We start from the raw sequence: 16,802 nt of genomic DNA, 5'->3' as shown, positions 1-16,802 counted from the left end.
AAATTAGAAATTTTAGATAACATCATAAAAATTGTTAACAAATTACCCTTTTGACATTTTTAATCATTTAGGGTTGTTTGTTTGATGGCAATATGAGATTCCCATGGTATGGTAATCCAGATGTCCGTATTTGTTTGATAGGAATGTTGGATTCTCGGGCATTCTTAGATGTCCGGACATCCTAAGATGCTTATATGGGAGGCATCTGAGCAGTTTTAGATGCCTCCTGTAACATGGGTTTCTAAAATTCCCGTGTTAAGGGTATTTTCTTTTGACAATTTTGTCCCTCATCGTTTTTGTTCTATAATATTTTTCATCAATAATATATATTTCTCATTTATTTTATCTTATTTTAAAAATAAATGTATGCACTAATTCATTGATAAATGTCTAAATATAATTTTATTTATATGCTACATTTAGATATAAAATAAACATTAGTCAATCGTTTAATATCTTAATTTGTTTTTAATTCAAATCTAGGGTGCAATATTTCGTTTATTTTACTCTTCTAATACTTACCAACCATAAACTAAAATTGATATAAAAATATAATACTAAATTAATAAAAGTACAATTTTTATATGAATTCAAATAATATTAAATTTAACATATAAATTATATGACGATGGGCGTTTTTGGAACATTACATAAATTTACAATATTAGCATGAATAAATTCTACAAAACAAACGTGGTTATAAAAAATATTCCCAGATATCCTTATAAATTTACCTATAAAACAAACGTGGTTAATTGAAATTTCGGACATCTAAAATTCCACCCATATGAGATTCCAGACATCTAAAGATGTCGGACATCTACATTCCCAGAAAAAAAAATGGCCCCTTAGAATTAAGAGACATCCTTCAAAATTGCTTGTATATTTAATTAGAGATTATCTAATAGTGACCTTTAACATTCAAGAAATATAGCGAGTTTTAGCTAAAAGAACTATGTGTGATCACTTGTCAAAATTGTGATAAATACCCAAAATTCAATAAGATTTACCATGAAAATAAAATAACCCTGAAATTAGGAACGTATATTTTAAGTATCAATTACAGTAGTAGAAATTTGACTTTTTGTAACGTTTAAAAAACGTCACAAAACCCTTTCGTGACATTTTTTACAACATCACCTATACCCCGTCACGACTCACTTATATTTTTTATGACGTTTTTACTGATTTCGTGATGTTTAAAAAACGTTACTAAAAAATAGATGTTGTGACTATTAAAAAACATCACGATAAACAGATTTCGTAATGATTAATAAATGTCACGAAAAACGAATTTTATAATGCTGATAAAAGTCACGAAAGAATAAACAATATATTTTACTGTTCATCATCACGAAAACACGAAATTGTATAACAAAATTGTATCTAATAAAATCAAAGCATTCATATACATATACAGACAAACTATGATACAATTTGCTATGACTATTTTTTACACAGTACAATTATATTTACAGAATGAAACTAGTACGATTAAATTTACAGAATGAAACAAAAAAGCCTATAAAAATCAATTATTTATCTTCATTGTTCTCGACTTCTTTTCAAGTTCGTGCAAGACCTAACGAAGAAACCAATACAAAATTAGGTAAATCAATAAACAAGACAGAGATAAGAAAGTAGATAAATAAATAAATAAATAAATAAATATAAATATATATATATATAAAAGCTCACTTATAAATACATTGCATAAAGTATTGTAGGTCGAGAGACCATCCTCAATACATATGAGACAAAGAAGAGTCTTCAAATATTTTGAAAACAATGACACAATGACACAAGTGAAATAATATCTCCACCCCATGAAAGTGTACTCAACTTGGTTTCTTCCATCTACCAATATCTAGTAATTAAAGGAGAGTTCAATACCTTTTGCAGTTATAGTTTAACACTATATAATTAAATGTTTTATGAATTGTCATCATCTGGTAACCATCTTGAAAAATAATTATGAAATAGTGAGTAAAAAACTACATAAACTACACGGGGCTCCCGTTTCTCTCTCTGAGGCTTCGTGGAGATTTGCAACCGGAGTGTTGTTTGCGGCAGGATTGACTCTGCCGGTGAGGATAGGTATTGGGGAAAGAGTAGGTGAACAATGGAGGATGATTTTTTGAGCAAGCGTATTGAAAAGATGAAGTTGATAGTGGTGTAGAAGTGAGATGTTTTTGATATTGGAAAAGATGAAGAGAGAATATGATAGACAAGCGCATAATACTCTAGTTTGCAAACTTCTCACACTTAAGGATATCAAGGGAGAGATCATTAAAGCCATGATGCCACGAATCTGGACAAATATCCCTGTGAAGATTGAGCAAGTGGGGAAGAACATCTTCCTTTGCAAATTGAAGTTTCAGCGGGATATAATCAAGATAATCAACAACAGTCCGTGGCTTTTCAACAAAGCGTTGATGCTTCTAGAGGAGCCAAAGGCCAACTGCAATTTCCACGAATTGGAATTCAGGTACGCATCATTTTGGCTGCATTTCCATGAACTACCATTTGCTTGTTTTTCCAAGAAGATGGCAATCGCAATTGGAAACATGATTGGCCAATTCAAGAAAGTAGAGACGGACGAAGATGGACGATGTTGGGGACAAACTTTGAAAGTCAGGATCCGGCTGGATGTTCGAAAGGCTCTAAGGCGGGGGATGATGTTCAAGGTGGGGGCGATGGCTGATGAAAGATGGATCCCTATAACTTATGAAAAGCTTCCCCATTTCTGTTACGGATGTGGAATAATTGGTCACGTCCTTAAGGATTGCGAGTCAACTGAGGATCCAAATGAAGAGAACTTGCAATATGGGTCTTGATTGAGAGGACCTATTAAAACCCGACGACCTAGTAAAGGGTGTGGTGAGGGAAGGTGAGATGAGTTTCGTGGACGGGGGAGAGGTAGAGGAAATCACACTAATTTTCAATGGTCGATTTTCAATGGTCAACAAGGAAGACGATAACCGACAGGGATGGGAGGATACAGGCGACTGAAATAAGACTGGTTTATCGCTGGAAAAACAAGGAAATCGGAAAACGGAAGCCGGAGTTGATGGGGAGTCCGTTTTGGAAGGGGCGGCTAACTTGGATGGCATTGAATTGGGCATTGATGGAGATAATCAAAGAGGGGAGAGTATTGGGCAAATCAAACGATAAAGACATTAATGGGAGATTGCCTTAATAAAGGTAAAATGAAAGTTGTCCCTGATTTTGGGGAAACCAAAAAAGGAAGTGTGGTGTGGACATTCGAGCTAGTGATGAGCTGGAGAATAATTCTATAGCTACAAAGAATATTTGCATAATAAATGGGCCCACCAACGGCCCAATATATCCAACCTCGACAACAATAGTAACAAAAGAGGCTGGACTACATATGAACCTAGCTGGTAAAAAACAGAGGACCTGGAAACGACATACCAAGGCAGAAAAGGAAGGGGGTTTAAATGATGGATATCATGCGAACAATGTACAATTGATGGTGGGACACAAGCATCATTTGGACAAAGGAACATAAGAGAATCAGGCAAAGAGACAATGTGATGGTGTATTTCACAATGATTATATTCAATCGGTGGAGGCAGTTCGCCGAACTCAATGAAAATCTTAAGTTGGAATATTACAACCCCCGAACATTTTGAGCCCTACATCTCGTTGTGAGTAGGAATAATCCCCAATTGGTGTTCTTAATGGAAACTAAAATCTGTAAAAAGATGGAGGCAAAGGTGAAAGAGAGTATTAATTTTGACTGTTATATTGAAATCTCAAGTAATGGTAATAGCGGTGGTTTAATGCTTTTGTGGAGAAGGGAGATTGACGTCACAGTAATGTCTTATTCATCTGGACATATTGATGTATTTCTGAAAGAAGATGATTGGCGATGGAGGTTCATAGGGATTTATGGACAACCGAATCCTTAAAAAAGGGTGGAGACGTGGGATTTAATTAAACGTCTCTATAGTATTTTATCAATCCCTTGGATACTGGGGGGAGACTTCAATGAGATAACGGGGGATTCCGAGAAACTTGGTGGGGCTGTTAGACGACAAAAGCTTATGGAAGATTTTATAGAGGTTATTGATTCTTGTAGTCTGATAGATGCTGGTGCAGATAATGATATATTCATTTGGTACAAGAAGTTACGTGGCCAAGTTATCTGGGAACGACTTGATCGCTTTTTATTAAATATTGAGTTAGCTAATCTATGCTCTAATATTAGTGTGCATTATTTAGATTTTTTGGCATCCGACCACAGGCTTACCTTGCTTCCTAGGATTGGTGGCTCTCACCTCCCAGACGGAGCATGAGGGGAAGGTTGATGAGATTTGAGGAAAGTTGGACAAATTTTGAAGAATGCAGAGAACTACTTACTCAACATTGGCCGACCTTGGGGAACTTAAGTGGGGAGGTTTATTCAACGAAGCTTAGCTGTTGCATGAGAGAGCTCCATAAGTGGAATAGAGATATACTTCGAGGGTCGTTGAAGGGGGCCATTGCTTCAAAAAAGGAGGAAATAAGAAGGGTCCAGATGAGGGGAAGTTCAAATTGGAGGCACATTGCTTTGGAGGCAGAAAAAGATCTAGAACGGTTGCTTGAAGAGGAGGAGATTTATTGGAGACAACGGGCTAGGAAAGACTGGATTCAGTGGGGAGATCGTAATACAAAGTGGTTCCATCTTAGAGCCAGCCAAAGAAGGAAGACAAACAGAGTGAAAGGGCTAGTAAGTGCAAATGGTAGATGGACAGATGATGATATTGAAATGAGCGCAATTGCTACTTCATACTTCATTGATTTGTTTAAACCAACGGATCCACCAGACAATGAGACTGGCCGAATTTTGGACTCAATTCCAACAAATATAACAAAATAGGATAGTGCGTAGTTGCTTAGACCATTCTCCAAAGAAGAGATTGAAGTGGCCCTTAAAAGCATGCACCCAACCAAAGCTCCAGGTCCGGATGGGCATCATGCGTTGTTTTATCAAAAATACTGGGACTTAGTGGGTGCAGATACAACTTAGTTGTGCCTGAACTTTCTTAATGGGGAGTTTGAGTTGGAATCGATGAACAAAACGTTTATAGTGCTAATCCCTAAGAAAAATTACCCTTCCAGAATGCAGGATTTTAGACTCGTTATCCTTTGCAATGTGATCTATAAAATCATTGCAAAGGTCATTGCAACAGGTTGAAGGAAGTACTTGGTAAAGTAATTTCCCCAACGCAATCTACTTTTGTTCCTGGACGTTCTATAACTGACAATGCAATGATTGGTTTTGAGTGCATTCATTCTTTGAACAATAAGCGAACGGGGAAAGATGGTATAGTGGCTATGAAGTTGGATATGAGCAAGACTTACGACCAGGTGGAATGGCAATTTTTAAGGCAGATTATGGAGAAAATGGGGTTTGCTCACTCTTGGATACATTTAATTATGTGATGTGTTGAAACTGTCAGGATTTCAGTTCTTCTAAATGGCTGCCCTACACAGGAATTCCGCCCTAGCCGAGGACTTCGACAAAGGGACCCGCTATCTCCATATTTGTTTCTCCTATGTGCTGAGGGCTTCTCGACCCTTCTGAATAGGGGGAGCAACTCTGACATTTCCTAGGTTTTTACATTAATAAACATTGTCCTCCTATAACACATTTATTTTTTGCAGATAACAGCTTGCTTTTCTTCAAAGCTTTTCTCAGTGATTGTGAGACTATTAAGAGTATTTTGTCCTCTTATGAGAAAGCCTCCTCAGGCCAGATTATCAATTATGAAAAGTTGGCTTTCATGGTGAGCAAGAAAACGAGAGAGGAGATGATTGATCATATTAGAGGAGAGTTCTCTGTCCCGTATACTTGTTCGTTGGGATAGTACTTGGGGCTACCCTCCCAAATTTCGAGAAATAAATGCTAATCTTTTATTTCGATAAATGAAAGAATATGGAGGGTGCTTCAGGGTTGGAAGGAAAAGATCTTCTTAGTTGGAGGGAAAGAGGTGCTAATAAAGGCGGTCGGAAAGGCTATTCCAAATTACACAATGAGCTACTTCAAGTTACCATTGAAATTGTGCAAAGAGATTAATGCTCTATGTGCAAATTTTTGGTGGGGCTCCTCAGATTCAGGCAAGCAAATATATTGGAGAAGTTGGCGGAAATTATGTGGGAGTAAAGAGCAAGGTGGAATGGGTTTTAAGGAGGTTAATTTGTTCAATCAAGCAATGCTAGCTAAGTAGAGCTGGCGACTTTTGAAGATGCCAGATAGCCTTCTCGCGAGGGTGTTAAGGGGAAAATATTACCAACATGGAAATTATATGAGAGCAGAGCTAGGGAAAACACCTTCATATGTATGGAGAAGTCTTATGTGGGGAAAAAAGCTTTAAATGAAGGGTTGTAGATGGCGAATTGGAAATGGGGCTGTTTCAATTGGTCATGACCCTTGGATTCCGAGGGAAGGGCATTGCTTTCCTGTTCAATTTAATGTTTCAATTAAAGACAATTCGGTGGCTTGGCTTGTGCAGCAAGAAGGCAGGTGGAATGAAGGGTTGATTAGAGGCAATTTCTGTCAAGAAGAAGCTGAGATGATCCTTAAAATTTCGTTGCCAAGAACAAGTCGTGAAGATGCAAATTTGTGGCATTTATGATAAACGAGGGGTTTTCCCAGTTAAAAGTGCCTATCAGCTAGGTCTCAAGTTGGAAGATGCTAAGGATTGCTCAACCTCATTGGATGAGTATCAAAGGCAGTGGTGGAAGAGCTTCTGGAGAACACCAGTGATGCCTAAAGTCAAAATTCATTGTTGGAAGAATTATCACGACATTCTACCTACCAGACATAATCTTGTTAAAAAGGGAGTAATCTCTAACTTATCTTGTATCTTTTATAGAAGAATGGAGGAATCAATACAACATGTAACGTGGAAGTGTAAGAAAATCCAACAACTTTGGCAAACTTATTTGATGCCTAATGTTAATTTTGTTTATATAGATAGGAGAGGCTGGACTACCAAAGACTACTGGGACCGAGCTTTTCAGATAAAAAATGAGGAGGAGAGAGCTCGAATAATGACAGTAGCATGGCAGATTTGGGAAGCACGAAACAGAGCACTTTTCTGGGGAGACAAGCTAGATATTGTTGATATGATGAACAGAATTGACTCCACTAGAGATCATGGTTCAAATTCAAACAACAATTCGGTGGTATCTCAAGAAATGCAGACCCGAACATTCAATAATCAGACACCCATAAGATTACACAATGTGAGGCAGGACGTTGAAGCTCAACTGAGTCGTCGCTAAGAGGTTGCAATGGATTGTAGATGGAGACCCCCTTCAGGCAACTACTGGAAGCTTAATACGGATGCGGCATGGCATGCGGAGAACGGAAGAGGCCAGATCAGTTGGATCTGTAGGGACGAAAGAGGAAAAGTCGTTAAGGCAGGGTGCAAACCCATTTTTAAAGATTGGGGAGTTATCTACCTGGAGTTAATGGCAATTCGTGAAGGTTTAGAAACAATTGCGACGAGGGTACAAATGCGATTCATCTGGAATCAGATTCCATGGAGTCTGTACAACTTCTTCAACGGAGAATGAATGATTTCACGGAGATCTCATGGATTCTTGAAGATATTAGGAACTGTGACGGTGGACAGCGATTGCAAGTGATACAATACGTAAGGAGGAATGCTAACACTACGACACACAAGATTGCGCATTTTGCGATGGAAGAAAGGTTGGAGATGGAGTGGACTGTTGAACTTCCTTTATGGTTATTGAGTCCTTTAGTTTTGTTTCTTCATATGCTGTAATAAAAAAAATTATGAAATAGTGAGTGGGTGATTATTTACAAATAATCATCGATGAAAGTTGAATTCAAGTGTCTTCAAATTAGTCTTAGTGGCATGTTCGATTCTTATTATTCTCAGCAAATTTCTCTACGACAGATTTCTAAATCCATGGCAGAGACCAAACTAGCAACAAGAAACAAAAGTAAAGATCTAGTGAGAGAGGGATAGTTTATGAGGAGAAAGAAGACTTACCCAACCTTAGTCCACTGCTAGAAAAATGGTCTTCCATGACAGTTGTGAACAGTAAAAAAGTTTGGAGGAAAAAAACTTATGGGGTGCGTTTTTTGCGAGAAAAACACAACTCTTAAAAATTTTGTTAGTTTTATGACAGTTAAAAAAACCGAATTTTCAATGAAGTGAAAAGCTGTCACGAAATTTTGGAGGTGCGATTTTGGCCGAACAAACAGTGATCAATGAAAATTTCCATATTTTATGACATTTTATAGTTGTCAAGTAAAATAAAAAAAATTTCAAGTATTCCGTGACAGTTACCTAAACCATCTTGAGAATCTATGACATACAAAGAGTGTTACAAATGATTTTGAGCGTGTTTCATTTCAGTAAGAAAAACTGCAGCTTTATGGATGATATTAATTATTCTGGGATTCTCTGGTCGTATCGAGTATAGATTTATGATTAATAGTTTCTCCAAATACTCCATGAAATATTTGGTATAGTGGTCATATCCTTCGTAATTGTGTCTTTCCTCTTCCGTCCCGAGTTTAAGCCCAATGAATTTCAATTATTTTTTCAACCCTCTCTTATTATATTTTTACGAAAAATTACTTTTTACGAAAAAAATAATTTAATTATATTTTCCATTTAAAAAATATATTTATTTCATATCCACATTTCCTTGAATAAATTTAATTCATCATGAAAATGAAAATATGATGATAAACATAAAATAATATAAGTTAATTCTAGTTTCACCGAACATTACGTAAATAAAATATTCATATTTAAATTATACCTTATTTTTTTTTATTGGAATGAAAGGTAGTCTAACTTAATCGAATGCTAAAGAATTAATTTTGATTTAAATTGAAACTAGTTAGGTTCATGAACCTCTAAATCTTTTATAACATAAAATTTTGAATTTTAGATAGAAATATTTTAATTAAATCTTAGTTTTAGAAATTTGCCTTTTTTTTTCATTAGATTTTTCATTAGATTCTTGTCCAAATTTTTAAGAATATTAGTAGGAAGTTTTTTAAAAATAGTAGAAACAAAGTCATAATTTTTCTCAATAAAATGAAAAATAAAAACTTAGTAGATATTTTTTTTATAAAAAAAATAACATATATAAATGATAACATATTTAGTTACTAGTGTGAATTGAACTGAAGATTCGTGAGACTTATAGACACACCTAACACTAACAAACTAAGCTGGTTTTATGAAATATTCAAGTATAATATTTTTCATTTTAGGTAAATAAAATTAAAATAAATTAAATCAAACCACGCTTTTTTGCGAACTGCTTTCTTCCTTATTTGTTTTCAATGTTCTTTCAAAAACACTAAGGGGCCCTTTGTTTTATGGGAATTCGAGATTCTCGTTGGATCGATATCTTGATTCTCACGTTTGTTTTGCGAGAATGTAAGATACCTGAGAATCTTAAGATGTCCGGGTATCCTAGGATGCTTATACGGGAGACATCTTATAAATTTTGGATGCCCTTTTGAAACACAGGTTTTCAAGATTTCCGTATTTAGGGCATCTATTTTTTACATTTTTGCCCTTCATTTTTTTCTCCATATCTTTAATCAATTTTTTTTTTCTCAAAAAATTCTTTATTTTAAAATTTTAAATTTTAATTAAAATAAATTAATGTACTCGTGATCTAATAAACAATTTTATGCTATTAAATATATTTGTACATTATATTTACATGTAAAATAAATTGCAATTAAATTATATAATATCTCCATTTATTTTTAATATTTTGAAGGAATTACATTATTAATAATATTTCTTAGTATAAATATATAATTTTACAACAACATTTGTTTTACGACCAACATATCTTGATATTTTTCCTTTTAAAAAAATATAATGTGATGATAGGATGAATAAATTTCACCCAAGATAGTATAAATTATATGATTGTATTTTTAGAAAACTATTAAAGTCGAGAATGAAATATATATTAAGTTAATATGAATTAATTTGTTCTACAATATAACATATAAAAAAATAAATTAAATTAATTCAAATAAATCTATTATATTAAATGAATTTATAAATTATATAAATATCCGTTTGGCAGTTTTGGAACATTCTATAAATTTAACACATTCTCAATAATAAATCCTGCAAACAAATATGACTATCCAAATATTTCCGGATATCTTCATAAATTTACCTACGAAACAAACATGGTTATCTGAAGATGCTAGAAATCTAAAATTTTGGACATCTATAAATGCTTAGACATTTACATTCCCAAAAACAAACGACCCCTAAAGTTCATCATCTTCCTCGCGCTCTTTTACCTTCGCCGTCATCCTTCATCTTCCTCGCGCCGTAGTTCAAGATCCGTTACCTAGATGATGAAAATTCACATAATTGATCACCAACACTACAAGAATTATGAGTTTTTTCCGACGCTTTTATTCTCGACACTGAGCAAACATCTTCTTCCCGACTAAAGAATAATAGTCGGGACATTTTCGACTATTGACTAAAATAATCAGGAAAGGAATAAATTGTGGACGCTTTTATTCTAGACGTTGGGTGAAGTTACTCTTATCGACGCTTTTGCCTAATAGTCGGGTAAAATTTTGATTTTATATATTACCACTCTCGACGATTTTTGAAATAGTCGGGGGAAGTTTATATTCCCAACTATTTTAATATATAGTCGGACAAAATTTGTTCTTAATTTTTTTAAAATTACCGCTCCCGACTATTTTTAGAAAAAAGTCGCATAGTGAACTTTAAACCAATATTTTAATAAATTGATGGGCGTTATTATTTTTATTTTTTTTAATATTACAATTCTCGACTATTTTCCGCTACAGCAAATACTAGTTTTTTTTAGCATTAATTTATTGCATTTGACATTTTAATGCTATAAAAAACTGGCACGAAATGAAAAATAAATGAGGGAAAATTTTGGGTCGCGCGTGGGACTTTAATGAAAATTAAAGGCTTTTCCTATTACACTAACAAAGGGGAGCTCCCCTTTCTTGGCCAACAATCTCGTTCTCTTCGGAAGCTTCAACAACGCACAAAAAATTTTCATCTCTCCGACAGGCGACACCTTCGGCAGCGATTGAACAGAGATCTGGAACCCAATCCTAAAAAATGTTTATTTTACTACTCGATTTGAAATTGATAAAGTTTTATTCTGGACTTGCTTTTGTGATTTTGAAAGAAATTGGGTTTTGCTTTTTGTTATTCTTTTCGGATCTGTGTTTGCAAGATCAGTAGTATATTTTAGAAGGAAAAGGAAGATGAGAGAAGAAGGATTTGGGTTCTGCATGTTTATTTTTTATTTTTTATTTTTTTAGATTTATGTTTGGATAGGTAGGTTTTCAAAGGAAGAGGAATAGGAGAGAAGAAGAATTTGAGAATTTTTTCTTTTGTTTTTCTCTTCTAGGGAGGCAAACATATTTGGTCAGTCCTGTGACTCCTCTGTTACTCCCAATCCTAATCGCCCGACATATTTGGTCCGCTCGGCTCTTGTTCTCTGCCTTGTCCTAGTATGACTTCCATTCCTTGATTCGTTCATCCATTACTTTATTCTTTTATTTCTCCTTGTTTCCTTCTTTTTCCTCTTCACATACGCTACTGAATTGGAAAATCCATTATTCTTATTAATCTGTCACAATTTAGCTCCAAATTTTTGCATATTTGCTTAATTCGGTGTCCTTTACCGCTCATATATGGAATCTTCGATTGTTTATTTATTTCGTTTATCTGTTTGGATAACCAAAATAATTGCTTGAAATTGAGGGTTCAACAACCCACGAGCATCTACAGCCAATGATAAGTGCACAAGTAATTTACACTCCCCTTGTTTTGTTTTGATTAAACATATCAATACATACGCATATTGTTGAGATAATGGAGCCAAAATAGATGACTCGTATCCTACGAAAGAAAGAATTTTCAACACTACTACCAATTCTGATAAGGAGTAGGATATTATTGTCTTACAATATTGTTTTCCAAGGATTGAGATATTTGAGAGCTCTTATAAATAGAACCCTTTTGTTAAGGTTTCATTTGTACAGAATCCAAATAAGAGAGACTTGAGTGGTTGTGGGCAGTGTGTGAAAAAGTAGTTTGTATCTCATGAGTTTAGTGAGGGTATTTCCAATTGTGTAATCCTAGGTACCCATTGTAAGGATGATTAGAAGCAAGATAGTAATATCTTGAGTGAGATCTCCATTATAATATTCCTAACTATAGTTGAACCTGCTTTTTCGCAGAAGACTAAACGTAGTCCCAAGATAGGGGTGAACTAGTATAATCACTGGTGTTAAGTTTTTCTATCCATATCCCTTATTTCCTTTGTGATTGTTACTTACTTATCTGCTTTTAGCCTGTGGAAGGAGAAAATCAAATAGTTCCTGTGTGAAAAACTTATAGGAGGATCAATTTATCTATATTTCTTTTCCCAACAATATATGCCACCACAAATGTTGATAAATGCAGTTCTTCTTCTTGTTCTAGTGATAATGGTGAAGTCTTCTCTATTTACTCCAATACCCGGCCCTTTCTTCAGCTTTTGTATGTGTGTGGGGGTTAACTCAAATGTGCCTAGAATCCAGATGGATGGAGACGTAAGGAGTACTTGTGAGAATGTGGACGTTAGTAGGCCTTTAAAATGATGGGTGAACTCAGATGACAAACTACAATAATAAGGAGACAATAATTCTAATTGGCAGTTGTTGATGTGAGCCTAGAATTTTTAAATAAAGCTGAAACTTTTTTCATCTAAAAGTAAATGGTGGGAAGAAAGGCATTCGAAACCCATGATTTGGAAAATAAGTAACCTATACGGCCATTGATGGAACGGCGGCACAAGAATTAGATGGTTGGATCATGGGTATGAAGGGGTGAGAGTCTTCGATCTGACGTGGATGGTTGCCAAAAACATGGTGGAAGTCGGAGTCGGTCTTGACAACGGTGAAGGAAACCACGTCGTTTGGCAAATAGAGGATGAAGGGAAGAGGAGAATTTGCTAGCCAGAGGAGGCTGCTGGTGGGAGGGAATATGTGGTTGAGAGGTAGGGAGAGGGAGTGCTTGAGTTTACATTGCTAGAAAAATGGTCAGTCTAATAAGACGTGAAATTCACGGTGGTTTTTAATTGTGAAGAAAACCCTTTTAACGACATTTTTTAAATGTCATGACAAATTGTATAATGACAATTTATCAAATGTCATGGAATATTTAATAATGATATTCTATTCATTGTCATGAAAATTTGTATAATGACAATTAACAACTGTCATAGTATATGTAATAACGACATGTTTTAAGAATCACGCAAAATTATTTTGTGACAATTTAAATCTTTTTTGTTGACCTTTACAACTGTCATAAAATCTTTAATCACGACAATAGTTAATTTTGGACATTGTCAAAAGAAGTTTAACTATGACAAATTAAATTTTTTTTTTGTTGACAGTTATTGCACTAAACTGTCATAACTATGAAATTGATGACAATTTTCATATAACTAAATAATGACACGTTTTTTAAAGTTATTTTCCACAACTATAGCTAGTACCTGCCTATTGTGATATATTTCACATACATTATCTTATATAGTCTTACATCAACTTCATGCATTATTAAACTATATTCAAATGTAGATGAACCAAGTATATAAATAAAGTATTCATATGCAGTAAGATAATATATTGAAAGTTCGAAGTATTAGTACACTATTTAAACAAACTATTCAACTGTACATCAATAATCTAATGCATACTAATCCCACCAAAGAATGACCACAATCACAACATTCAAATGACGGTTTACCATGGGGCATCTTGCAATACCTAAACAATGAAACAAATCAGAAACATTTATCCATATTATAGTAATTTGTGACAGAGTATAGTATGTCGCTAACATATTATCATTCTATGGAGTATCACTTATAAAGCATATCCGTCTACGGTATGTCAAAAGTGTCCTTAACATTCTTTCTCCATTCCTATACGAATATAATAGACGGAAGACATTTTGTTTTTGGGGTAGTGTTTAGGACAACATATGATATAACTCTAAATTACTTCTTTGCGACAACCTTTTGGATCACAACTTATAACAAATGGTTAACCTAAACGGTTAACCTAAACGTTAAAGTAGGGACAGAGAGAAAAAGGAAGAATAGGGGCAATTACCCCTACTTTTACTTTTTAAATCCTAAGATTAAGAAAAAGTAAAACAATATATATAAATCTGCAGGTTTCTAAATAACTTGTCCGTAAAGTTTGGGAATTGAAAAGGATTGAATGTAAAATTTTTTCCCTCCATACGAAAATCTATAGTTCCACTTCTACATAAGAGGACTTTCCTTTCTAAGTCCTATCTTTCTTCCTGTCAGATTTAATCCACCTACTCTCCCATCCATATTTAATATTACCAACAAACATAGCTAATAAAAGGCAAAGGAAGATTTCTGTATTTATAGTTAAAACAAAATGTATCAAACTAGAACTTCATTTTTCAATCTGTCAAGAAAGCAAAGCAAAATGTTTAAAAGAACCATCAAGTATATATCCAATTAAAACAATCACAATTTATGTATTTTGAACTCCAGGTTTCAACTAAAAATTTATCAAAGCAGAACTCAAAATGCTTATAATATGGATGATCTAAAATTAAGTACGAGATTTTTCATTTGAGCAGACTCATTATTTGAGCCCGGGAACAAATAGATTGTAATATATTTCAAAGAGATCTTACCTCCTCATTTGTAAATATGAAGCTGGCTTCTAAACAACTTATTCTGTGCAACATACCTAGACAAGTCATATATCATAAACAAAATATTAACAATTAGATGTTGTTGGCAAATAAGTACACTACCAGCTAAATAAGCAATAACGCATGTCAACAAAACATGGACAAAGAGTGATATGGTCGAAGCTAATTTAGTGGCAGGAGACATGATGTGTGAGTTCAATTCAATACAAGATGAGCTACAGAAGATACCACATATCACCTAGAGTGTAAATATGTCATTCGACAAAGTGGAGCAATTGTTGTGATTGAGAAAGTCGTATATTAACAAGAGGACTACAAACACGGAAACATGAATGGTAGAAGCAAATGGCTCTTTCAAAACTTTCACAACAACAAGAACACATGCACAAATTAGACAATCATAATTTCCATGTTTCTATCCAAGAATTACCTCACTCAACATCGTAGTCCTTCTCCTTAAGCTTCGAAATGACCTCATTCCTCAACCACAGCTTCTAGACCTCTAGCTCCAGCTTCTTTTTTTGTGATTCTTTCTGATAATGATCTGAATCCTTATCTAAATCAGGCATCCTCATTGGACCTATAGTTGTTCCAATCATTCTCCCTTTACAATGAACTTCTCCGTTGCTTCTTCATCACCTGTGTTTATGCAAGAATTTGCACAACGGTTCTTTGCCTCGAACCCGATCCTAGCTCCTACCTAAAAGACTGGGGAGACCTGCACAAAAGGGCAAAATCTCCGACGCTCAAGTCAGTAAGTAGCTCGGACTCAATATTAAGTTCGAGGAGAAAATCGATACCTGATGGTGAAATGAGGCCCTCTATTTATAGGTATAGATCCCGATATGGGTCACGACAAGCAGTTACCTTGGTCGGTTTTGAGGTCGGATGTGTCGGGTTCGAGTAGATCGAACTTGGATACTTTCGAGGTTGTAATACAATGAATAATGAACTTCCCTCCTCGAAAGGTTCCGCGAAGGAGCTTTGCAAAACAACTCTCCTAAACAATCTCTTATGACTGCCAATCTCCGTCCTCTACGTGGCAATTGGATATTGTATCCCCGAACAACCTGGTTCATCATATATCACAAAAATCAAATTTCATTTAACCAATTACCTTAATGAGTTACTCTAATTGCAGGTAGTCTAAATTAACTAATGAATTCACAACAATTCATTGTAACTTAGTTAATAAAAACCACTTTGAACGGTCAACAATTTTATGATTAAACCTTATGGATACCCACCATTAGCATAGTTATAAGGATATAATTTAATTCCAACAATTTCATAATCTATCAAGGTAATTGCTTAAATGAAATGTAATACCACGATAATAACCCTATACCTCAAAGTAGTTTTGATTTAACCAATTAGGGCATACGTATACTGTAGAGCGTAGGCAACTTGATTCTAGAAGTAATGATCATCTTTCTCTAATCCAGTTTTTTCCAAGAACTTCTTAGCTCTCGTTGATTTCACCCGTACAGACCCGAGATCCGATTCCAAGAAAACATACACATTTAAGACATAGATACATTCAGACATTTTATCAAACAGTTAGTGGGCAAGTTCATAAATCAAAGGCAACAAGAGAGAAAGATCTGTGGTTTTGGAGCCCGACTTTGCGTGGATAGTGATGGCGATGGAAGAAGAAGAAACAAATTGAAGATAGGAGGTGAAATATTGTTCCAAGGCGAAGAGGGGAGAGCAAGGCGTTTGGGCTTATGTTCTTCTTCATCTTCATTCAAATCATCATTTAGATAGGGTAAATGACATGAATGACCCTCCTAAATAAACTTTTTGCTCGTATAACCCCTCCCTAAAAAATTGTTTTGAATGGACCATCATATTATTTAAATGAATTTAAAAATTATGAAATTACATTTATGCCCTCAATTAAAAAACAATGGTTGTGCTTTTTCGTTTCCCTCTCTTCGTCTTTCTCGTGCGTTTCAACTTCTTCCCCTTCTTCCTCTCTTCATCTTTCTCGTCTGTGCCGCT

General features: G+C 34.7%; 2 protein-coding genes and 1 long non-coding RNA gene across 5 annotated transcripts; 2 read left to right on the top strand and 1 right to left on the bottom strand.

The window, feature by feature from the left end:
• The first annotated feature begins 2,207 nt into the window (after positions 1 to 2,207).
• On the top strand, positions 2,208 to 2,837 carry LOC148210915 (uncharacterized). Its single transcript, XM_088125247.1, has one exon. It carries the CDS (start codon positions 2,208 to 2,210, stop codon positions 2,835 to 2,837), a length of 630 nt encoding a protein of 209 aa, XP_087981373.1.
• A 1,481-nt stretch (positions 2,838 to 4,318) lies between these two features.
• Positions 4,319 to 6,236, top strand: LOC148210914 (uncharacterized). The gene is made up of 5 exons (XM_088125246.1): positions 4,319 to 4,809; positions 5,199 to 5,384; positions 5,469 to 5,566; positions 5,674 to 5,854; positions 5,942 to 6,236. The coding sequence occupies exons 1-5, from the start codon at positions 4,319 to 4,321 to the stop codon at positions 6,234 to 6,236; spliced, it is 1,251 nt and encodes a 416-aa protein (XP_087981372.1).
• A 7,436-nt stretch (positions 6,237 to 13,672) lies between these two features.
• On the bottom strand, positions 13,673 to 16,585 carry LOC111021014 (uncharacterized). Of its 3 annotated transcripts, none has more exons than XR_015791751.1 (5): positions 16,147 to 16,585; positions 15,599 to 15,868; positions 15,229 to 15,516; positions 14,778 to 14,833; positions 13,673 to 13,864 (listed from the first exon to the last, which is right to left on the bottom strand). It is a non-coding gene; the product is annotated as an uncharacterized LOC111021014 (long non-coding RNA). The 3 variants fall into 3 exon arrangements; XR_015791752.1 differs by having other exon boundaries at positions 15,666 to 15,868; positions 16,147 to 16,582; XR_002602786.2 differs by having other exon boundaries at positions 15,229 to 15,868; positions 16,147 to 16,584.
• Positions 16,586 to 16,802: the final 217 nt, after the last annotated feature.

Source organism: Momordica charantia (genome assembly GCF_013281855.1).
Source record: "Momordica charantia cultivar OHB3-1 chromosome 6 unlocalized genomic scaffold, Mcharantia_2.0 BLBB01000006.1, whole genome shotgun sequence".
Lineage (NCBI taxonomy): Eukaryota > Viridiplantae > Streptophyta > Magnoliopsida > Cucurbitales > Cucurbitaceae > Momordica > Momordica charantia.
The sequence above is the reverse complement of the archived record's forward strand: the minus strand, read 5'-3'. Positions and strand labels throughout refer to the sequence as shown.

What these genes read in the sequence shown, in the direction of transcription:
- LOC148210915 (XM_088125247.1), top strand. Translation starts at nt 2,208, where the DNA reads ATGAAGAGAGAATATGATAGACAAGCGCATAATACTCTAGTTTGCAAA.
- LOC148210914 (XM_088125246.1), top strand. Translation starts at nt 4,319, where the DNA reads ATGAGGGGAAGGTTGATGAGATTTGAGGAAAGTTGGACAAATTTTGAA. An exon ending in TCCATATTTGTTTCTCCTAT is followed by an intron (nt 5,567 to 5,673) that starts GTGCTGAGGGCT and finishes TATTTTTTGCAG; the next exon opens with ATAACAGCTTGCTTTTCTTC. An exon ending in AGAGGAGAGTTCTCTGTCCC is followed by an intron (nt 5,855 to 5,941) that starts GTATACTTGTTC and finishes GATAAATGAAAG; the next exon opens with AATATGGAGGGTGCTTCAGG.